The sequence below is a fragment of the Papio anubis genome, chromosome 10, assembly GCF_008728515.1.
Source record: "Papio anubis isolate 15944 chromosome 10, Panubis1.0, whole genome shotgun sequence".
NCBI lineage: Eukaryota > Metazoa > Chordata > Mammalia > Primates > Cercopithecidae > Papio > Papio anubis.
In genome coordinates, this window is record NC_044985.1 from 1,973,206 (window position 1) to 1,997,174 (window position 23,969).

The window sequence follows — 23,969 nt, forward strand, 5'->3', positions numbered from 1 at the left end:
AGTAGAAACGGTGTTTCGCCATGTTGGCCAGGCTGGTCTCGAACTCCTGACCTCAAGTGATCTGCCCCCCTCAGCCTCCCAGAGTGCTGGGATTACAAGTGTGAGCTACCACGCCCGGCCAAATTAAGGGACTTCTATTCCTAGTTTCCTGAGAGTTTTTATTATGAATAGTGTTTTTAGCAGATGCTTCTTACACATTTACTGAGATGTATAGTCTGTTGCCGTGATGAGTCACATGTGTGGATTTTCTCCTGTTAAGCCATCCTTGCATACCTGGGGTTACTAAGTATGGTCGTAGTGTAATATGTTTCATATGCTCAGTTGGGTTGGATTTGATAACATTTTTGTTCAGGAATTTGTGTATCTATATTTGAACTCAGTGAGCTTAGCAGATCTGTCCACCAGGCTGCAGTTTTCCTCTCTTTTGCGTTTTTCCAACTTTGGTCTTGGGATTATGTTGGCCTCATAGAATGAATTGGGAGTGTCCACTGCTTTACTGTTGTCTAGGAGGGTTTGCTTACAAAAATCTGGTTCTTTTAAAACTTGGTAGAAAGAGCCTGGCATTTTCTTTGTAGGAATTTTCCCCCTAACTCTTTGTCTTGAAAAATGTTAGACTTACAAAGTCATTGAAATAGTAGCAAAATGAACCTCATACCTTTCACGGAGACCCACTGCTTGTTAACATTTTGCAGTATTTGTGCTTGTGAGTGGGTGCTCTCGCTTGCTGTTTACATACATGTGTATCTGTAGATACAGGTGTACTTACATGTGTATGTATATATGTAGTTATATACATGCTTTTGCATTTTAGTAGAAACATTGGAAAGTAAGCTGCAGACATTTCCTCAATATTTTAGGAAGATTTTAAACTACTGCTTTGATTTTTGCTTTTTGAGACTGTTGGGCTATTTGTGACTTTTATATTTGGACATTTTACACAAATAATTTGACAGTTATCCTCTCTCTGTCTCTTACATGTTCTCCTGGTGCCTCTGACCTGTGGTTGGTGAAAGCAGGTAAGTCTGTTCCAGCAGCTTCCTCTCTTTCCCTGCCAGCTGGGGTGGGCCCATCCTCACACCGGGCGTCATGCTGTGACCTCCAGGAGACATATTGTCTTGTGTTGTGCAAGGAGGAAACAGATGCCAGATGCACTCCTTGGGGAACTCGTCAGGGCCACACAGCTGTTGGGTGGCAGATCCCTTAGCAAGCTGGAGACCTGTTTGTTGGTGGTGCCAGCGGCACACCGGGTTCCCCTGGGAGCCACGTGCTGCTCATCTCAGGGACCGTGCACGTGGGTGAGCGGCAGACATGCCTTGTGGCCTATGGAGTCAGACACCTCTGGTGTCTGGGAGACTTTGGCTGCAGAAGGATCTCTGAGTCTCCATTTGCCCGTCTGCAGCGGGGATCTGATAGTGGCGACCATACCGGGGTTGCAGGAATAAAATGAGCAAAGTGCTTGATGGGGGGCCATAAAATGGCTGGGGGAGTCCTGGTTCTGGAAGAGTCGGCATTCCCGAGTCCCCCGGGTCACTGCTCAGGTGACAGCTTTCTCAGTGCATCACCCAGAGCTGTCGCCCTTCCTGTAAGTAAAGCCAGATCAGCAGGGCCACGGGAGTGTAGAGTTGGATGCTGCAGTTCACTTGGGCACAGAATGGCTTATCTCTGCGGTACGCTGTTGAGGCTCTGAATTTCTCTGTCTGGGGAAAAACAGTCTACATTAAAGAGCGTGCAAGGCCATCTCTCCCCAGCCGCCTCTGTGTTTATCTGGACTCGGGGGTTGAGGGGGCAGGCGTCGGCCCCTCTTCTCTGCAGAGAGGCTCTGTGGGGTCATGCGGGTGAGAACCACCAGGGCTTTGCCTGGGACCCTGAGACGAGTTGCTGTAGGGCATGGCGCCTGCCACCAGCTGTGGGCTCAGCAGGAGGTGGAGCCTGGAAGGGTCCCAGGGACACCCCCAGTGATCCTTATATGAGCTCTCGCCCTCTTGTCCCCGAGACAGGCTGATGACTGGTGATGGTCCTGTGGCTTTGGAGATGTCCTGAGAGGCTGCTGGGGAGGCCCTGAGCCTCCCAGGCCTCCTTGACTCTCCTGCCTCCTGTGAGAAAGTCCGGTTCGATCGTGTACATTATCCTTTTGTTGTTTGTTTGTTTTCTAATACATGATTGGTTATATAAAACTGGAAAAATACAGCAAAAGAAAAAATGGCCCAGGGAGAAGCCGTCTTCACACCTGGCGCGGGTTGCATTTCTGCTCCGTCTCTGCAGTTCATGTGTTTTCCAGAGTTGGCATCAGGCTGTACCCACAAGCTTTGATGTGGCTCTTTTGCTCACTGCGCGTGCAGAAATGAGCTCCTGTGTTAATGCAGAGTCCCCGCCCCGGAAAGGGCTGTGCGTTTCTACCGCCATGGAGTCACCGGGCGTAGGTATCAAGTCGTGCCGGCTGGTCTCAGGGCCCTGAGCTCTTTCTCACCTGGCAGGGACAGTTTCTTAGCTGGGTATGAATACTGCACACCCCGGCAGGACCTGACACTGCCTCCAGCCTCCGTCTCGGGCCTCCGCGTCTCTCTCTCTGGGCCCAAACAGCCATGGTGGATGTGTAGTTACAGGCTGTGAGGAAGGGGAAGGGCCATGTGAGTCCCCGCAGTAGCCTCAGCAAAAGGCCTGGAAGCAGAAGGAGTGAGGAGTGAGCCCCAGAGCTCTTGGCCAGGGCAACAGGAGGCCGCAGCTCTGGAGACAGGTCTCAGGCCGAGCCAGCCCGCCCCTAGCCGGCTGCCCTGCTGCTCGACTGCGCGCCCGGGGAAGAAGCAGGGCACCGTCACCTTCCCGTGACCCAGAGGTATGAGTGTGTGCGTTCAGGCAAAAGGGACATCTCACCTGCCGGCGTCAGAAGCCAGAAAGTGCCAGGCGGGCAGGTGTGCAATATGAATGGGCAGCCTTCATGCCCAACGAGCAGCCCCGCAGGACCCTCACGCCCTTGCTGGAGCCCTGCCTTGGAGCAGCAGGCAGGAGAATCTGAAGGGCAGTGGGACACAGGTGAGGAGGTGGTCCTCACCCCTTCTGCTCATGGAAGACCTCAGCAGAGCCCCATTCCAGGTGTCCAGTCAGCAGCATCTGGGGCTAGACTGCCCACAGCCACCTGGGCTTTTTGACAGGGGTCAGGCTCCCAGAAAGCCATCCGATCCGCCTGTTCTTCCCTCATTGAAGAGGGCTGGTGGAGAGCACCCCTGGACCCGGCGTCTCTAGCTGGCCCTGCTAGGGGGACGTTGCCAGCACCTTCTCTTGTGGTCCTTACGCTGGGGGTGACTTCTAGGACCTCCAGCAGTCACAGCCTTACCTGACACCTGCCAGGTGGGGGCGGTCCTAAGCCTCACATCCCAGCCCTCTGCCCAGTTCTCTGTGCACCCCACTTCAGTGCTGTCGGAGAAGCAGCCCATCGGGGGCCTGCTGGGGTCTTGTTCACCCTCACTGAGTCGGGGGGGCAGCTGTCCCTGCCCACAGCTTGGGACTGCATCTCAGGGGAAGAGGCCTCGCCTGCACCTTCTCTGGGGAGTGCCCCGGGCCCTGGGTATATCCACAGAGGTGGCTCTTGCCGGGGGACTGCCCTGGTTAGGAATGGCAGTGACCATTCCTGGGGCCAGGAGGTTGGGCGCTTCCTTCCCATCTGTGCCTTTGTGGAGGTGTGGTGGGTGTGGCCTGCGCAGCACCCCACAGTGTGTGTCCACCTTATGGCTCAGCCACCCCCTGCCCCAGAGGGTTCCTTGTCAGGGCCCAATGAGATCGTGCAGGTCAGGGGGCTTTGAAGGAAAACCTCTGGGCTTCCCCCAGTGTGGGGCCTCTGCTTCCTGGTCACTTGCTCCCCCACCACCCCAAGGGGAAGATGGGAGTTTCAGGCTCTTAGGAGGCATTCGGGGGGCCCCCTGCCTTGGGGAATGCTGTTCCCCAGGCAGCCAGGTGGGGCTTTGGTTCCTCTATCTGGGAGGGCTCAGCTTGACAGGGGGCAAGGCGTATTGTGGCCAGCAGCCTGCTCTGTTTTCTGAAACCTTTGCTGACCTTGTTTGGAAAGCCTGCACAGATTTTCACCCGCCTGCAGACATTGTGAGGGAGGGGCTGAGAAGGTATTTCCTAAACCTACACTAATAAAGCCTTTTGTGTTTTATTTTTTGACAAGTCAGTATTTTTAAACAAGGTCAGAAGTTTTCCGTTTTCCCACCGTTTAATAGCAGGGTCCTGTCCTTGAAACCATGAACTCATTTCCTCTTCTGACCGACCCGTGCACTTGGATGGCCTGCAAAGCCTGGGCGTGCAGTGCAAGCTCCCAGGGGCCCTCCCCGGCTTCCTGCATGTCCTCTGCTGCTCTGCAGGTCTGTCTGAATTCAACCCCCGGCCCCCTTGCCAAGCCTGCTCCTCCTCGTCCTCCAGGCTCCTGACCTGGAGTCTGATGAGGCCCCGACCCCCCTCTCCCTGGCACTTGCTTGCCTAGGTCTTTAGTGACCATGTTCCCGTCCCTCCAGGATGCTGTGAGGGCAGGACCCTGACTCCAGCCTGCAGACCTCGGCCGCGATAGATCCCCCTGGGAGGGAGGAATAGGAATGGCAGATGGGATGGGACTGGGACAGGGACTGTGATGAGGTGAGGGTCACACAGTTCACACCTGCTGGGGACAGGGACTGTGACGAGGTGAGGGTCACACAGTTCACACCTGCTGCACCTGCTGGGGACAGGGACTGTGACGAGGTGAGGGTCACACAGTTCACACCTGCTGCACCAGCTGGGGGCAGGGACTGTGTGAGGGTCACACAGTTCACACCTGCTGCACCTCCTGGGGGCAGGGACTGTGACGCGGTGAGGTCACACAGTTCACACCTGGTGCACCTGCTGGGGGCAGGGACTGTGACGCGGTGAGGTCACACAGTTCACACCTGTTGCACCTGCTGGGGGCCCCCACGCCTGTCCTGGGCTGGATGAGCCCTCACCCCTGCAGGTTGTTGTAGGCTATAATGCTCTCTACATATGCCACCCACCAGATCCTTGCCAGCCTTGGAAGTGGGTTTCTGTCTACCTGTTTTATGGAAACAGTCCCTGGGGCTCAGAGGGGCCAGGTGACTGTCCCTAGGCCACACAGGGGATAGCTGGCAGAGCAGGAATCCCACCTGTTCATCCGTCTGACACTGGGACCTGTGTCCCCTCTGACTGTCTCATCCGCTTCCTCAGCCCCCTTGCTGGACAGAGCTATTTTGGGGCAGACGGCACCCGTCCCACTGCCGGCCTGAGGGTGGGGTGGAGGCCCTCAGCTCCCAGCTCCTAGCACCACCCATCAGTGAAGAAAGGCCCTGGCCCATGGGGATGGTTGCCCAAGCCGGTGGGAAGCAGTAACTGGCAGGCAGGGACACCCACCACGGGCAGGGAGACAGTGTATGGACCCCCAGGCAAGAGTCAGCCTGGCAGGGTGGAGGCAGAGGCAGGGGTGCCGCAGACGGGCCTTCCCTCGAGCCTCACTGGCCCAGGTGCTGGTCAGAGAGCCCTGCCTATCCCCCAAGACCGCCCTGGTCCTGGAACCTTCCCTGCACAGTGCAGCCGGGCCCTCAGGGTAGCAGCGCTGGGCCGTAGCGGCAGGCGTCCAGGTTAGCAGCTTGACTGTGAGGTGGGATGAGGCCTTGGGAGACTGGGTGCACAGGCGCCCAGTGCAGGGCAAGGCAGGGCCTCACGCTGCTGGGCCCCAGTGGGGTCTGTGGACGCTGCCGCCAGGGCAGGCCGGAGAGAGAGCCACCTGCCCTGCCCATGAGGGGAGTGGGGAGTGCCCAGAACCCGGGGGCTGCCTCGTTCTCCCCACCTCCATACCACATTCAAGGGCATGGGACAGAGGGGTCACACTTCCACCAGACCCCTGGCCGGGAGGCCACAGAGAAGAAGGGGAGAGCCCAGAGAGCGGGGAACACGCAGCTCCCTGACTCTGGGAAACAGGCTAGATGGGGACTGCGGCCCCGGGGCCTGGCTGGCGGTCGGTGACCTAAAGCATGCAGTAGGCACTCCATCAGTGCGTGTTCTCTGGCATGCCGCCTGTTTCCTGGAGGCCAGAGGTCGGGTCACAGCACAGGGTGTTCTGGTGAGGCCCGGGCACCAGGCTTGCCGGCGGGGCCGCGGTGGTGGCATCCAGGGAGGAGTGGTTAGCAGGAGCACTGGCGGGTCCAGAAAAGCTGAGCTCAGCATTTAGGCCCAAACCACCGGGTGCGGGATGGGGGACTGCAGCCATGGGGTGCCTCTCCCTTTCTGGCTGTGGCCCTGGGAAACTCACAGCCTCTCAGGGGCTCAGTCAGCCCCACTGTTAAGAGGGACAATGGGGCCGGGCACAGTGGCTCATGCCTGTAATCCCAGCACTTTGGGAGGCTGAGGCAGGTGGATCACCTGAAGTCAGGAGTTCAAGACCAACCGGGCCAACGTGGCAAAAACCCATCTCTGCTAAAAATACAAAAACTAGCCAGGTGTCGTGGCACGGGCTTGTAGTTCCAGCTACTCGGAAGGCTGAGGCAGGAGAATCGCTTGAGCCCGGGAGGCAGAGGTTGCAGTGACCAAGATCACGCCACTGCACTCCAGCCTGGGTGACAGAGTAAGACTCCGTTTCAAAAAACAAAAAAAGAGATGGTACCTCCACAGTGTGGTAGGTGCTGCTGTGTGCACAGCACCTGGGGCACAGGGATGAGTGACTGGGGCACAGGCTGGTGTGTGCCCGTGGGTATAATGTGGGAGGGATGGCAGACACTTGGGGCCTTGTGTGACTGAGGACAGGTGGCAACAGGTGGGAGGGAGGCAAGAGAAGGCCCCTAGGGTGGGGGACTGCCTGGGGATGAGGGGACCAGGTGCCTGTGTTGGCAACCTGGGCACAGAGGCCATTGGAGGGTGGAGCCGAGATGCCTAAGCCGGGTGCCCCTGCCCTTGCTGAGCACCTAGTTGCAGACATGGCTGCAGAAGCCTGAGAGCAGAGTCCAGCCAGGAAGCCTACACCCTTGCAGGAAAGCCCCCAGGAAGAGGGCAGGCAGGAGGATGGCTGCGGGGCCCTGGAAGTGGGGCGAGGCTGTGGGACTGCCCCATGGGTGTAACTCAGCCCTGCTCCAGCTCCGTCCAGGCCTGTGTCCCTCGGCAGGCGAGAGGGCCACCCAGCCTCCATTTCTTGACCTAGAACGTGGGATTTACAGCTGTGGGGTCGGTTTTTGCCATTTTTATATCCAAATCTCCACAGTCCCGGGAGTCCGTTGCATTGTAACCCAGGCTTGCAGTGGGAGAGGTGCTTCGGCAGGAGTGGCGATAGCTCTGGAACTCAGGAAGCCACCAAGAGCTCCCTGCATCTTCCTCAGGAAGGAGCCGAGGTCTTCCTGCCAGCAGGCACCTCACACAGGGGTTGACCCACACCCCGGCAGCCTGGCCAAAGCCCACCCCTGTCACCCCTATAATGGGGGAGGGAGGGGTGAGGCCGAGGCTGCAGAAGGCATGCTCGTGAGGACCAGGCCATGGGGCCCAGCACCCTCCAGCTCTCACACAGTTCCAGGTGTAAGTGGCACTGCTGGAGGCCACCCCCTCACCTGAGACCTGGCCCGGGGTCACTTCCGCCATGGACCTCTCCCTGGCTGCTCCGAGCGGAGCAGACCGTCTCACGGCGTAGCTGCACAGTGACTCCTAAACCACCATGTCCTCTGCGGGGGGTCACTGGGATTGCCCCCCATCATGTGGGGTCCCTGCCACCAGGGAAGAACTAGGCCAGTGGGGAGACAGAGATGTGAGCACTGCTAAGCCCTAGGGCTGGAAACCTACCAGGGCCCCTTCTGTCCAGACAGGGAGCTGCTGCAGTGACAGAGGCCTGCGGTGCCCGCGGCTATGAGCGGATTCCTGTGCAGTGCCCCGGAGCTCCTAAGCAGTCGCCCAGGGGCTCTGGGGACACTGCCCGAGCTCTGTGTTGGGGAGCCGGAGAGTCCTGGCGTTTTTCACCTGCAGGAAAGTGGGCTCACAGGGGTGGCCTGCCCAGGACACACAGCTGTGGGCCTGGAGCCAGGTGCTTAAATCTGATAGGACAGCTGGTTTTTACTTGCTGGAGAGGTGACTTTGGAGGTGGAACTGAGTGGGTCAAAGTGGAGATGAGAGCCCCTAGCAGTGAGGACGGAGTCAGTGAGCCCCTCCCCAGGGTGTCTGGTCCCCTGAGGTCCAGAGGCCCCCGATGTGGGGCAGTCAGCACTGCCTGTGTTAGGAGCTGTGGCCTGCAGCACTTGGAGCCCAACATGCAGGGCTGGGCTGTGCATCCTGGGCACGCTCAGGCTTCCGGGCTGGGCCCTCTGCTTCTCCGCAGTGCCCGGCTCCCCTCCGGGTAGGAGCTCCTGGCAGGCACAGCTGTCTCCCCTGGATTCCAGGCCTCACCGGCTAGCGGGAGTTGGAAGGGACCGGGGCAGTTGCAGAGGCACAGAGGTGGGGTTCAAGCAGCCTTGTCCCTGCCCTGCCACATCCTGCCTTGCAGGGACACACAGACCTGCCCCCGACATGCCCTCCTGCCTCGGGGTCTCTGCCCATCTGGCTTCCCAGCAGGGGCTGGCAGTGCTGTGAGGACGCTGGCCAAGCTGCCCTCAGCTCCTCGGGCCACAGCCCAGCTCTGCACCGGCAGCGTTTTCAGCCATCTGCCGCGGGCCGGTGGGGGCTGGGGGGCTGTGAGGGATCAGAGAGACCCTGTCCGGGAGGCTGGAGGGAGGCCCCCCAGCGAGCCACAGCGAGGTACCACCGGGTTGGGGCAGAGTCCAGGGCTTCAGCTCTGTCCCTCCGGTGCCGCTGCACAGCCGCGGCTCCTTATGTTTAAAGTGGTTCAGCCCGCTCCTGCTGCGTCTTCACTGCGGGGCCGAAGGTGGTTTTTTCTTTATGCGACCACTCTGAGTCTTCACTGATTCACTGTGCTCTACGGGCTGTGTTTTCTGTTCCTGGTCAGGTTTGGGCATTGGTCAGCAGGGCGTCCTGAGCAGCATTGCTGGACCGTCGTATCCGCGTCGCCTCCGGAACTGGCGAGGTCAGCCTGCCCTTCCCAGCCCGGAGGCGGTGGCTCAGCAGGCGAATGGTTCTCTTCAGTCAGTCACAGCCTGGGTCCAGGTGGGTGTGGGCTCCAATCCCAGTGCCGCCCTGACCAGCCGTGTGTCCTGGGCCAGTTGTTGAACCTCTCCAGGTCTCAGTTTCCTCATCTGCAACATGAGAATAATTCATCCTACGGGGTTACTGGGTAAAGCGCCAAGAGTTCAGTAAATTAATAATTCAGTTACTCCTGAGCCCAGGCTGCTGCCAGGGCCCCCTGGCCTCGCCCGGGAGCCCAGCCTCTCCTCTCATTCAGGTCCTTGGTGTATCTCCCTGAATAGATGGATTAGGTTCAGAGGCCAAAACGGGGCAGCAGTTTATTTTTCATTTCCGTCCCTTTGGAAGGGAGCCCAGCATAAGCAGACCAGGCTGGTGGAAAGCCAAGGAAGCACCAGGAACCCAGGCTCTTTCTCTTCACTCTGCAAAGTGAAGCTCCTGCCTCACGGTCCAAGGGGACTGCTGGTGCTCAGCAGTCACGTCCGCTTTCCAGTCAGCAGGAGGAAAACAGGGCAGAGAAGGCTGTCTCTAAGGACATCGTGATGGCCAGTCACACAGCCACACCTGGCTGCACATCATCTCCTGGGCGTCTTCCTCCTCAGGGACTTTCTGCAGTTTTCTAGGCCTGTCTCTTGAGGGCCACGTGAGCACAGAGCCCTGTACCACCTGGACTCCCTTCCCACCCATCCGTAAGAATTCAGCTCCCCTGGGTGAGCCAAGGAGGCGCCCCCGCCCCCCATGCCGCACTTTGCTGGAGGTAGGCAGGGCAGGAGCAGCGTCATGAGGCCAGCGGGCACCAGCTGGCCAGTCCTCTCCAGACCCAGGTGCCTCTGTCTGCCAGAGGGGGCAGGGCAGGGAGATGCGCCTCAGTCCTGCTGCTCCCTTCCTGCCAAGGGACTGGGCTGAGGCTGGACCTCAGCTGACCCAGCTCCAAGCCCAGCCCACGCTTGAGGGGCTGGGTGGCCTTGGCCTCTGGTGTTGCTTCCTCATCTCTCCAGCTGGGACACGCCCAGGCTGTCAGGTCACTGGCGTGGGGCTCCCTGGGGTTGGGTCAGACTCGCCTGCCCTGCGCGGGTCCTGAGGCGAGAGGGGGCTCTCTGGAAGGGGTGTGGGCAGCGAGGACTGCCCCGTGTCCACACAGCACCTGACCACCGATGTCATGGGGCCTCTCTCCAGACCTGGGTATGTTTGGAAGCAGATTGAGTTAATGAAAAAAAAAACCTCACTACTCTTCTGCAGACGTTACCAAGAAGGGACAGCCTTAGCCCAGCATTTTCTGTGCTGCATTTGGAGAGGGGCTCCCCAGCCTGCTGCTGCCAGCTCAGAACTTGATGATCTGGGTTTTTCTGCAGGCAGAGGGGAGGGGCCCTCCGGCCAGGCCAGGCCTGTGCTGCGGCACTGGGTCAGGTGCAGGCACACCCGCGCAGGGTCACACCAGAGCGATGGGGAAGCCGTTCCCTCTCAGGCCGTGGCTCACATGCCTGTGCCTCCTGGTAGCGGGTCGTCTCCTCGGGGCTGTCTCCCCACCCTCACCCTCCTGGACCTGCAGCTGCCCCCTCTCAGAGGGAATGACACCGCGGACAGCCAGCCCGGCCTTGTGGCCCTGGAGAGCCGTGCCTGAGGGCCCCTTCCTGCCACAGGAAAGAGGAGGCGGCCACCCGCCCCACGTGGGGTGCTCAGCGGCCTCCACCCCGCAGTGGGACTTGGAGCCAAAATCAGACTTCCACTTTTTCTTTTTTTTTTTTTTTTTTGAGGCGGAGTCTCGCTCTGTCGCCGAGACTGGAGTGCAGTGGCCGGATCTCGGCTCACTGCAAGCTCCGCCTCCCGGGTTTACGCCATTCTCCTGCCTCAGCCTCCCGAGTAGCTGGGACTACAGACGCCCGCCACCTCGCCCGGCTAATTTTTTGTATTTTTTACTAGAGACGGGGTTTCACCGGGTTAGCCAGGATGGTCTTGATCTCCTGACCTCGTGATCCGCCCGTCTCGGCCTCCCAAAGTGCTGGGATTACAGGCTTGAGCCACCGCGCCCGGCCCACTTTTTCTAACAAACTGAGCAGAAGCTGCGCTGCTTGGTGCTGTCAGAGGCATAGGCACCAGGGGCCCCTGGTGGGGTTGGCAGCAGACAGTGCCGATGAGGGTGACGGTGGTGTGTTATGCCGTGAGCTCCCAGTTTTGGCATCCTCCTAGAGGTTGTCATTTCCTTCCTGTGATGAGGACCCAGGCCTCAGGGAGGCCTGGTCGCTTTCCGGAGAGAACCATCCTGGTGCCCTGTGGTGTCCCATGGGCCTGGGGCAAGGCTGGCAGTCAGGGTAGGCTGGGGTAGCAGGTGCCGTTGCTGAGTGCTGCCAGGTGCTCACGCAGTCCTCGGAGGAATGTTCTCCCAGGTTGCCTCTCTGAATTTCTGATGCCCCTTGGAGTCCAGGTTTGGTTTTGTTTAGAGACAGAGTCTCGTTCTGTTGCCCAGGCTGGAGTGCAGTGGCAATCACAGCTCACTGCAGCCTTGAACTCCTGGGCTCAAGTGATCCTCCCACGTCAGCCTGCAGGTAGCTCGGACTGCCCGGAGGTGCGCGTCACCATGCCTTGCCTGGAGTAGGGTTTTTAAAACTAATCACTGAAATGCGACCTTCATGGTAATGGCCTCTGTCCTCATAGTGGGACCCCTGGTCCCTGGGAGATCCAAGCGCACCATTGGGAGAGAGGACTTTCGGAGCCCGTCTCAGAGCTACCCTCACCACACCATGTCCTTGTCCTTGGGGGCTGGAATGTGACAGGCATGCTTGTGGCTTCACTGAAGCCGGCCCTCCAAGGACTCTTCCTCTGAGCCACACAAAACCATTTTCTTCCAGTAACTGAGTCAGAAGAAATGCAACAATATTTCTTAGGAAAAAAACAAAAAAGTTCTGTCATTCTGACTCTAAATGGCAGCATCCTCACCCACAATTAGGGAGCTTCCCCTCTGCTGGCACTGGTAGAAAAATTGCCATTGTTTCAGGATCTGAGTTTAGAAACGTGCGGGTTAGACCCTTGTTTCATGGAACCCACCCCCGCACCGCCATCAGCTTCGGGCATGGGAGGGGAGGGGCACACCCTGGACAAATGCAATGCAAGCAGGACTGGCGCGGCTGGCCCCGTGTGATGGCCCCTTTGCACCCTGCACCCTGTCCCAGGCAGCAGGGAGGCTTTCATGATCTTCATTATTTCATGTACATCATTCCTTCTTGGGCCAAATTTCCTATTAGGTTGTTTATGTAATGTTTAATTACAGACAATATAGAAATAGATTAAGAAAACGTTATGGTCACATTTGGGCTTATGGGTTTTCACTGAACTCTTACCTCCTGTCAGTTTAAACATTTTTATCATAAAATGCTGGAAAAAGTTCATTATCTCACTGCTGAGACAGCCACTGAATAGTCCATTCCTGTCTGGGTGGTGTTTTTTCTGAGCATATATGTATCTTACAAAACCATGACCACAGCGTGCTGTTGTCCTACACGTTGGAAGGGGATAGACCTTTGCTCGTGGAACCCCATGGTCAGCTCCAGGGCTGGTGCAGGCATTTCTCCATGTCTTCAGGTCTTGCTGGCACCCCCGCCGTGGGCTGCAGGACCGTCCACTGTGTGCCTGCCCTCAGCCTCCACCTGCATGGCCATGACTCCCTGTGGCAGCTCACACTCCAGTGCACACCCTCTGAGGCGGCCCTGCCATGTCTCAGCCCTTCCCGCCAGGGCCAGCACCTTCCTACAGGTGGAGTTACTGCACCAGCCCCTCACCAGGCTCCAGTCTCCTGTGCCCCTCCTTCCCCAGCCCAGCTCTGGACTTCCCACATGCCCTGAACCAGGTTTGAAGGCTCATTTCTGGCTGGAGTCCTGAGCTTCCGGAAGGCAGAGTCAGCAATAAGAAGATGCAGGCGTGAGTTTGGGTCAGAGCAGCACTCGAAGGCAGAAGAGACAAAATGAAGCCCCCTGCAGCCATGGGCGTGAGCCACTGGAGGAGCGAGGGACAAGTACCATGGGCTGCAGGGCCCGGCCTGGTTGATGCTGGCCTCAGCTGTTACCTGCCTGCCCCGCCCTCCTGCCTGGAAGACACTCAGAGCGCATGGGCTGTTCCCGCAGGATTTCCCTGGGGTGTTCTGTGTTTGAGTTGGGGCTCCCAGGCCAGGTCTAAGTTTGTCCTGTAAGAATCCAGACTCTGGACTTTAGAACTCGCCACGCCCTGACAGCAGTGTCTAGATCTTACCCGATTGTGGGACGCACTAAACCAGTGCCCAGAAAAATGTCAGAACAGCTTCAGGTCGCAGAGGGCATTAAACCAAGCATAATTAAATGCCAAAGTGCATGATCCAGGCGATCATTGTGTGTTCTGTCACAAGAAGCTGCAATTTGTGCAGACTAGAATTATTTCATAGTGCATTTCAAGTTGACGTTTCGTGCTTCATCTTTGAAATCCATGTGAGTTTTGCACTCAGGGCCATTACTCATCCAACCTCGTTTTCCTATAGAGTGAACCAGACCCTCCTTGGTCTGGCCCTGCCTGTGTGCCTTAGCCTCACTGGCCATGCCCTCACCTCACCCGCCTCGGAGAAGCTGCCCTGTTACCCGCAGAGGGTCTCAGGGGCCGGCCCCTCCTGCCACTTGTGAGAGGGAGGGACGTCGGCCAGCAGCACAGACACAGGCAACCCCAGCTGCTGATGTGGCGCCTCGGGGATGGCCACACGTCACAGCTGCTGCCCACTGACTGGACGGTGGTAGTGAGCAGCCAGTGGTGCGGACAGGGTCTCCCCATCACCCTCGAGTGACCAGTGTGTGCCCCATTCAGGAGTGAACGCTGGGAGCCCTGGTCTGTCCCAGTACATGGCATGCATAGGTGTCCACAGAGATCTGCTCTGGCGGCCAGGGTGCTGTGAGTGCCATGCAGCCGGACCACAGCTTGGGGCTGTGCTCACAGAAGATGCCAGAGGTTTGTCACCCTGAAAGAACATCATTTGCCAGCAAAGTCACTGGGCAGAGTCCCCAGCCTCCCGCATCAGGTTGGCAGCAATGAGGGAGATACCTAAGGAGAGAAATGGCCCTGTTTGCATCCCCAGGGCACTCCTGGACGGTGAACCAACCACCAGCCGGATGCTTGGGCTGGGCAGGACCTGTGGTTCCTTCCCAGAGTGGCCACGGAGCATTCAGACTCATTAATGCATGGTTAGTTACTAAACCTCAGGGCAACCCCCACTGCCTTGGAACCTGGCCACCCTTGAGGTGGTCCGCCTTCACTGATACCCACAGGGGCCCTCCACCCCTTTTGTGGAGCCTGTCTTGCTCACCACAGCAGCGTAGTTCATAGGAGGAGAGGAGAGGGGAGAGGAAGTGCTGAAGACGCCTGGGATTTGTTGGGCATGGAGGTAGCAGGGGGTTGCAAGCAGAGCAAAGGGTAGAGACGGGGCGGGGCGCTCTGGGGACGGAGGCTCTGGCTTGACGAGACTGGTTCGCCTGGAAGGCCAGCTGGGCCTCTCAGGCTGCCTTCTTGGGTCTCACTTTTGTCTTTCTTCCTTTCTTTTTTTTTTTTTTTTTTTGGAAGGGGGCTGGGTCCTTGGACCCCGGGCGGCTGCCCCCTCGCCCGGCTAATTTTTTTTTTTTGTATTTTAGTAGAGACGGGGTTTCACCGTGTTAGCCAGGATGGTCTCGATCTCCTGAACTCGTGATCCGCCCGTCTCGGCCTCCCAAAGTGCTGGGATTACAGGCTTGAGCCACCGCGCCCGGCCTTTTCTTCCTTTCTTTAAACTTTGATTCACACGAAGTGTTTGGGACATACAAAAGAACTTCATAATGTACATAGGAAATAAATGGTCACAGTGAACACCTGTACCCCCAGCTGCTCACCGGAGGCACGAGAACATGATCAGCACCACGTAAGGCACTGTGAGCACCCGGTGCCACCCCAGCCCCACACCCCAGGGCTAGCCTCTGACTTGAATTTTCCTGTTTCAGCTCATCACTTTTTTAAAAAAACAGACTGGGCTCAGTGGCTCACGCCTGTCATCTCAGCACTCTGGGAGGCCGAGGCAGGCTAATCAGGAGTTCGAGACCAGCCTGGGCAACATGGCAAAATCCCATCTCTACTAAAAATACCAAAAAATTAGCACACACCTGTAATCCCAGCTACTCAGGAGGCTGAGGCAGGAGAATTGCTTGAACCCAGGAAACGGAGGTTGCAGTGAGCCCAGATCACGCCACTGCACTCCAGCCTGGGTGACAGAGCGAGACTATCTCAGTAATAATAATAATTTCAACAGATATATATATATATATCCCTGAATAGTGTTTTCTGGGGGTTTATTTTTGAGAACTTGATAAAATACACGTTACCATCCTAATCCAGTCTTGATGTGCAGAGCCTTCTTCGTCACGTTTCCCATGGTGGTGTGAGTAGCTGCCGTTTGTTCATTTTTATTGCTGAGTGGAGTATGCCACCGTGGAGGTGAGCGCGCCACCATGGTGGGCATTTGGAGCTGTTACCAGAACGCCACTGCAGCCTCCCCCATACCTCCTGTGTACACAACAAGGTTTCTCTGGGATGTGCATCTGGGAGAGGACTCGCTGCATCTTGGGGTATATGTACCTTCTGCTTTCCAGTGAAGACACTTGGAGATGGCTGTTCTCACTGTCTCATTCACATCCGCAAGCAGATGGCAGGAGGGTCACCCTGTATTCGTGCCTACTCTTTGCCGCTGCCCGGCTTTGCCTTCCCACCACTCTCCTGGTATTGCCTGTGGCTTCCTGTGCCACTGCCTTGGTAACTGACGCACGGGAGCCTCTTTCCATACGCTTTGTTGGTCGGTTTCCTCATTTTCTTTTACTTTTAATTTTTTTAAGTAATTCATATACGTACTTAAAAACAGATAGTTCCAATTGGCTTATGATGAAAACCAGCAGATCTGCTTTCTCTTTCCAGCCGCTCCAGAGAACCATTTGCAGGTTTCTCAACGTACTTCTGGTGTTTACCTTCATATTTCTAAATAACGTATAGTGCCATTTCTTAATTTATTGATTTAGATAGTCTCTGTTTACTTTGTTTCAATAGATGGTGAAGCGTTCTTACACCCTCACACAGTCTGTCCTCACCCCACTCATCATCCACATACAGTTAAAGCTCACGTTTTATTAAATCAGTATTCACTGTTACAGTAATCACTGTTTACATGATGATGCCTTCAAAACCATCATTTACCTCTGAGGCAAGTAGTATACTTCATTTTCTTTTCTATGTAGCTTTTTGTTTTTCCTGGAATTCATGATTGCCTTGTATTTTTACTTGCCTTATTTTCTATCTTCATGGATCAATTTTTTCCAAATGATTCCAGAATCTGCCACACACCTACCATTCGTTTTTTCCCACCAACTACTCAGTTGTGTCAGGCCATCTGTCCATCCCCCACCCCACCCCCTTTTTTTGAGACTGAGTCTCTGTCACCCAGGTGTGATCTTGGTCGACTGTAGTCTCCGCCTACTGCATTCAAGTGATTCTCCTGCCTCAACCTCCCAAGTAGCTGGGAACACAGACATGTGCCACCACACCCAGCTAATTTTTGTATTTTTAGTAGAGACATGGTTTTACCACATTGGCCAGGCTAGTCTCGAACTCCTGACCTCAAGTGACCCACCCACCTCGGCCTCCCAAAGTGCTGGGATTACAGGGGTGAGCCACCACGCCCGGCCTTTGCCCCTTTTTACCTAGAGCTTCTGTTCCCTTGCTCCTGTCAGGCCCAGTGGGATGTGTTGCTGACATCCTGGAACTGCCCCTGGGTTGGAGCTCCCGGCTCCCAAGTTTGCTTTTTTTTGTTTTGTTTTGTTTTGTTTCTTTTCCTTTTTTGCTAAATTAGATACCTACTCCAGGATCTTCCTAAAATAAGATTCACAGAAGGTGAATTTCCTAAGTCTTTGTATGTCTGAAGACGTCGCTACTGCCCACACTTGATTGATAGTTTGGCTGGGTATGAGATCGCATTGGTCATTTTCCCTCTGCCTTTTGAAGACCTTGCTCCATTGGTTTCTAACATACGGCATTGCCATGGAGAAGTATGCCCTTTATGTATTGTTTTTTCTGTTCAGATGCTTCAAGGGTCAACTTTTTAGTCATCTGCTCAGTCCCCACATTCATTTTCTCGGCACTTGGTGAGCCATTTCAGTCTCAGTGAATGATGGACTCCAATTCTGGTTATTTTCTCATCATCTCCTCTCCTCTATTTTCTCTCTTCCCTCTTTCCGGAAGCCTTGCTGGCAGGCACTTGGAGCACTTGGATGGATAGACCCTGCTGGATAGTGGTAGGCACAAAGCCCCCTGCTTTGTGGGGTCCCAGGTGTCACTGCAGGGAAGACTGGTCTGGGGCGCAGACCCTTCAGCAGGGGGTGCAGGGCCGGGATTAGATGAGCCTGGGCTCCTGAGGGCAGGGGCTGGGGACCACCTTGAGTGTGCAGACCATTCCTCAAACCTCTGAGCCGTGAGCCGCCCCCTTGGCACCTCCAGAGAGCACATGTCAGAGAGCTGACTAGATCCGGGGTGGGCCATTTGGGGAGTCCTCTGCACCTCACCACACCCCGCCCTCTTCCCACTTCTGTTCGACGACACCACCCCACGTTTTGGCAGATGACAGACTGGAGAGTAAACAGCAGATGCATCTGGCAATGCATGCAGTGGAGGAAAGAGGGCAGAGCACGGGAGGTGGGACAGGGCGAGGTGGAGCTGGGGCACTGAGGCAGTGGACAGCCAGGACATGCCTGTGGCCAGCAGTGCCTGCAGTGTTCGGCAGAGGGAAGGGGACAAGGCAGAGGGGAGGGGAGGGCTCTGTGTGGTGGGCATGGGACTGGACGCCTCTGGCTCGTAAAGAGTGCCACCGGCTCTGGAGGGTGTGCCAGGTAGGGGCTTCCATGCCTTTCAGGCAGGGGTAGGAAGGAACTAGATGGTGGCCAAGGGCAGGTCACCCTCCCTGGCTCAGCTGTCACATCTGCAGAAAGGGACAGGAGCACACACATTTGGCTACTGGCCTCACAGGCAACTTCTAGAGTCTGCGTGGCCGTTTGTCTATACCACAGGCCGTGTCTGGGGGACAGAACCAGGGGACCCAGGGCATGGCAATGTTCTGAGCAGGGAAGGTGCACAGGGAGCCGTGGGGACAGTGTAAGCCCCTGGGCCTTAGGACGGGGGCCTCGGTCAGCTCCTCAGGGTCCCCCAGGCGCAGTGTCCGTTGCATCATTTTGTTGCAAGATGCAGAGCTGCTGGACCGGCACTGCTAATGAGAACATGCGTGTCTTTGCACACACCTGCCTCCCTGGTGTGGGTCCCCAGCAGCTGTCCCTGCAGCGGGAGGCCTTTGGTCCAGAGGGTTATTTGGGAAATGGACGCAGGAAGGACAGGTGAGGCTGACAGGCTCGGTCATTCTAGGGACCATGAGAGTTTCGGCTGGCTCAGGTGCCCCTTGCCCCCACCGTTGCCCCTGTTGGTGCCTGCTGGGCCTTCTGTGCACAGAAGTCCTTGGCAAAGGAGAGAGCCAGGCCTGGGGCGGTCAAGGAGAAAGTGTCACCTCCAGTGCTGTGAGGGCCCCAGACTTAGATGGCTTTCAAATGAGTGTCTGTCTTCAGCAGCTCACCCTCCCAGCTTTTTCAGAAACCAAAGAGTAAATTGCTCACGGCTTCTCTAAGTGGCTCGCACACGAAAAACCTAAGTCATTTCAATGGCTGGGCCCAGAAAACCGAGCCCTCTCCTCTCCTCCTCCCTGTCTCTGGCCCCCAGCTCTGCCTCAGTTGTACTGGGGTCTCACTGTCCCCTCAAGACACTGCCCCTGCAGGGAGGCCTTTGTTCCCCTCAGCTGTGTCCCGTAGAGAGGATGCCACCATCGGACACGTGATAACTGAGCCGGCTGCCACCCTAACCCACGATGGTCAGTAGGTCGTGTGCCATCTGGGGCTACTAGAGCCGGCCCACTGTGTACACCACACGTGCCCGCTGGGTGCTCTGGGCTCTTCCTGCACTCCTGCACTGGCAACCGCTTATCTTCTTGAGCTGGGTCTTAAAGGTGGAGAGGTCTGACCAAGGGGCGGTCACTCACACTGGCATTCCAACGGAGGGCATGGCCCATGCAGAGACCAGGGGTGATGTACCTGTGTGCTCCTGCCTGCAGACCACGACGGGGCTGGGGAGGGGAGGGCCGCAGGCCACACTGCGCGGGTGGCAGGTGGGTGCTCCAGCCTCTCCACAGCAGAAGCCCCAAGCTTCGCAGGGGTGAGGAGGCTGTCATTCAGAAAGGTCGCTGCCAGGGAGAAGGGACTCAGAGAAGGGAGCCTGTGGCTGTGGCCCATGCTGCCCTCACCACCAGGCTCCTGTCTTTGAGTGGCCAGGGACCACCTGAACCCCCAGGGGACCTGGGTATGTGCTGACCTGGCATTTGCAGTCATGTGCCCTAGTGGCAGCTGCTCGAGCTTGGCTGCCAAGACCCACGGTGTGGTCAGACCGTGTGCAGCTGAGGAGTGAGTTCCTCCCCGGAGGGGGAAAGCCCTCAGGGGTCCGTGTGGCCGTCACTCACAGGGTCATTGACTGGGGCTGGGAGGGCAAGCCTCTCTGTTGGTTGGCGCATCACACTGGTTTTCTGTGTTCAGAAGAAACCCCTCACGCTGCCCTGTCTCCATTCGTTTGGTCAGGGCCCCACAGGGTGGGGAGCGGAAGTCCATGCAGCCCTATGCCTCCCGTGGACACAGGGTCAGCTAGGAAGGCATGGATGGTCTCTCTTCTGAGCGGTTAGGGCCTTGTGAGCCCGAGGTGGGAGACAGAAGCCTGCCCCGGCCGCCTCGGGCCCTTAGTCCCTGGCCCTCGGTCATTTTTGGTTCTAAAGCGTTTGTCTCACCTGCTACCTGAAGAAGGTCCCACCCTCTGGCCCTTGAGGCCCTGAGTGCCCAGGAGCTGCTGCCATCAGCACAGATGGGTGGTACCAGGCAGGCAATGGGTGCAGGGTGCTCGGGGAGGGCCAGGTGTGCCTTGGGGCGCGTGAAGTGGGAGCCTGGAGCAGGGAAGCTGAGGCCTGCTCTCGCCCCTGCTGGGACTGGAGGTGACCCTCCCTGACCCCTGCCCACCCTCTGCTTCTGCTGAGTGGCTCCTTGGGTGGCACCGTGCCCAGGCTGTAAACAGCTGGCGAACACTGCTGGTCTCAGGGGGCTGTGGCTCTGGGACCTCCCTGGATGAGGTATTGGCGGCTTCACCCACCAGCAGGAAAAGTCAGGTTGTCCCTCCAGAGGAGCCAGGCCAGGCACTGCAGGGCGCCGTGGTGGTCACCCTGGGTAGCCGTGTGACCGTGGCACGCTCCTTGGCATCTCTGATACCAGGTTTTGAAACGGCTGTTGGAGAGCTAAATGCAGGCGTTGGTTGGCCTCAGAGGTGAAGCCCAAACCCCTGTAGTGGGGACTTTGACTCCGAGCGGCCCTGGTAGCACCCCTCATGCTGCCACAGCCCTCACCTCCTCTCCCTGTCTCCTTGCAGGAAGTTCTACTACATCACCCTGCTACGAGACCCCGTGTCCCGCTACCTGAGTGAGTGGCGGCACGTGCAGAGGGGTGCCACGTGGAAGACGTCGTTGCACATGTGTGACGGACGCACGCCCACGCCCGAGGAGCTGCCGCCCTGCTACGAGGGCACGGACTGGTCGGGCTGCACGCTGCAGGAGTTCATGGACTGCCCGTACAACCTGGCCAACAACCGCCAGGTGCGCATGCTGGCCGACCTGAGCCTGGTGGGCTGCTACAACCTGTCCTTCATCCCCGAGGGCAAGCGGGCCCAGCTGCTGCTTGAGAGCGCCAAGAAGAACCTGCGGGGCATGGCCTTCTTTGGCCTGACCGAGTTCCAGCGCAAGACGCAGTACCTGTTCGAGCGGACGTTCAACCTCAAGTTCATCCGGCCCTTCATGCAGTACAACAGCACGCGGGCGGGCGGCGTGGAGGTGGACGAGGACACCATCCGGCGCATCGAGGAGCTCAACGACCTGGACATGCAGCTGTACGACTACGCCAAGGACCTCTTCCAGCAGCGCTACCAGTACAAGCGGCAGCTGGAGCGCAGGGAGCAGCGCCTGAGGAGCCGCGAGGAGCGCCTGCTGCACCGGGCCAAGGAGGCGCTGCCGCGGGAGGACGCTGACGAGCCGGGCCGCGTGCCCACCGAGGACTACATGAGCCACATCATTGAGAAGTGGTAGTGGCGGTGGTGGCCACGGGGAGGCCTCTTGGGGGGTGTGGGGGGTAAAACAGGACAGACAACAGGTCCACCCAAGACTGTCACGGGGAGAGTGTCCCACACCTGCTCCACAGAGATAGCTGCGTCCTGAAATAAACAGAACAGGGACATAGTGGGGCTGGGCGGGGATGGCGGCTTGAGGAATCGACAGGTGCAGCCAGCGGGTCAGAGGAAAGCATGCTCGGAGGATGCCACGGGCAGGGCAGGGCCTCCGGAGCAGGGGTTGTGCTTGCTCTCCTGGCTCCCTTGGATTTATCACGAAAACTGAAGGTTTGCACAAGAGACAAGGACAGCAGAACATGGACCTGCCAGGCCAGGAGTGTGCCCCTCACCAGCTATACACACGGCACTCGCTCTTAGCTCCTCTGTCCAGGCTACTAGGAGTGAGACCGGCTTCTGGCAACTGCCCCGGCTCCAGGCCATCCCATAGGCCCTCCCCTTCTGGCTGCCCCCGATGCCCCAAGGCCTGGGGAGCCCCCAGCTCACCCATCTGTAGCTCCCTCAAGGTCAGGGCCCAGCCCATCTGAGGCAGAGAAGACTCAAGTCCCCAAAAGCCCACTCCGCTCCCGCCCACGGTCCTGCTCCATGCTTTCGGTCAGGAGGCCAAAGCTGATGTTCAGGCCCCACCCACTCCCCACAGTCCTCAGACCAAGGAGGGGTTTGGGGAGTGGGCCCAAGCTGCATTGCCGGCCCTCTGTGGGCCGACTGGCAGCCCAGGAGTGGGGAGGCTTTGGCCGGAGATGCTGCCACTTGTGCCTGAGTCCCTGGCTGGCCTTTGGAGGTGACCACCCTGGCAGACGTGGCTCAGACTGGAAGGGCTGGGGACCGAGCGCTCCGCTGCCTCTGTTCTCCTTTCTGACCCACTGGGATTTGCTAGCAGGCTGCCCAGCCCCATCACCGAGACACGTACTCAAGAGCTCAAATACCACTGCTGCCACCAGCGTGCGGATTAAGTTCATCAGGCCTCCATCGGCTGGAGCGTAGGACCGTAGTCCCTGCCCAGGAGCCATACCCTCGGACCACAGTGGCTCTGGATGGCCAGGAATGGGGACTTGAGCGTTCAGATTCTCAACTAGCCTTGACAAAACAGCTGTAGGTGGCCTCCCTGACACCAGATACTCAACCCTCCCCACCCTGGCTCTCCTTGCGTTTCCCCGCGCTGCCCACCCCCTGGCAAAAGGCTGGCCAAGCTCTGTTCCCAGCAGCCCCGCAGGTTTCCCCACTGGCTGCAGTGGCCCTAGTAAAAGCCATGTTGCATATCTGCTGTAAGCACGTGCCCTGTGCCCTGTCCCCATCCCTTATGCCTAGGAGGCCAGGCTGGTGTCTCTAGGAGGGCCCCCACAGGCGCCCTGGGTCCCCCAGAGGGCAGACGGGTGTGCTCAGGCCGCAGGCTGACTCCGATGCAGGGCAGTGGGCTCTGCAAGCCGCCTGGCTGGGGTTGGCAGGGGCCCTCTCTCCTGCCCCAGCTTTCACTCAGCCACCGCAGCTGCCCCACTGTGGGGTGGAGATGTGGGTCACCACGGGCTTGGGAGCAAGCGCCTTCTGCAGCACAGGAAGGCGAAGGTGTGGTCAGGTGAGGTTGCTACCCCTGGAGGTGTGGCATACGGCCCCACCCTCAGGCCTCCTACACTGGCCCCATTTTGCTTTGGGGTCCAAGGACAGGGCGGTCAACAGGGTAGGGTGGGCAGCGTGCTAGCGCAGGGACACCTCTCTGGGTGGATGCATCGCACGAAGGAAGTGAGTGCCAAGGGGATGTAGCGGTGTGGTTCTTTCAAAGGGAGGTCAGGGTCAATGGGAATCTGCTCGGACACTCGACACTGGGGTGGGTGCACTCCTGGGAGGAGGAGGAGCATGTTCAGGGGAGCCTGGGGTCTTGCACAAGCCACATGGGGCACCTTGGCCTCCTGGCAGGAGGTGGACACCCAGCCAGAGGCCTGGCTCAAGGTGGCCTCACCTGGCCACGGGCGTCCTGGGTGCACAGGCCCGAGCGCAGGTTGTTTTGTACATATTGGAGTATGTGTTAACTTATGCCCCGCAGCCCAAATCACACGGAAGCACGGGTCTCATCTCAGTCTCTCCGCTGCATTTGGAAAGCAGTCTTGGGCCCGCGCCAGGCTGAGGTGTCCCGAGGTGGTGGCAACTGGCAGTGCCCTCAGCCCCCGAGTCTCCAGCCTGGCACTTCCCATTCAGGCCACCTGCTTTGGGTCAACGGTTCCTTGGCCAGCAGCATCTCCTAAATTGTAAGAACTCTGTCCACCCAGGGCCCTCCCAGGGCTGCAAGGACGGAAGCAGGCAGGCAGTGGAGCTAACAGCTTAGTCACCAGGACCCCCAGGCCTGCAAACGTCCCTTCCTGGAGGGGGAAGCCAGGAACAGCAGAACTGCCCATGAAACAAGGCTGTGAACTTTTCGGGAACTGGAACTGTTTAACTTGAACCCAGGATCGTTTAAAGCTTTATTTATTTATAGCTTCTTCTTAAAAAAAAAGTGTTGAGAAGAAATGTTTTGGTTATTCATAACAAAAAAAAATGAGTTGATGATGGAAAAGCAAGTCATAATCATCTAATTGTTTTTGTCTAGGTCGAGAATGAATGTTAGCCGATGAAATAAACTCTGACAAGGA

At 57.8% G+C, this 23,969-nt stretch overlaps 1 protein-coding gene across 1 annotated transcript; it reads left to right on the forward strand.

Moving 5' to 3' along the window:
• The first annotated feature begins 77 nt into the window (after positions 1-77).
• On the forward strand, positions 78-23,969 carry LOC116269134 (heparan-sulfate 6-O-sulfotransferase 1-like). The gene is made up of 2 exons (XM_031651155.1): positions 78-1,016; positions 20,602-23,969. The coding sequence occupies exon 2, from the start codon at positions 20,702-20,704 to the stop codon at positions 21,308-21,310; it is 609 nt and encodes a 202-aa protein (XP_031507015.1). The 5' UTR covers positions 78-1,016; positions 20,602-20,701; the 3' UTR covers positions 21,311-23,969.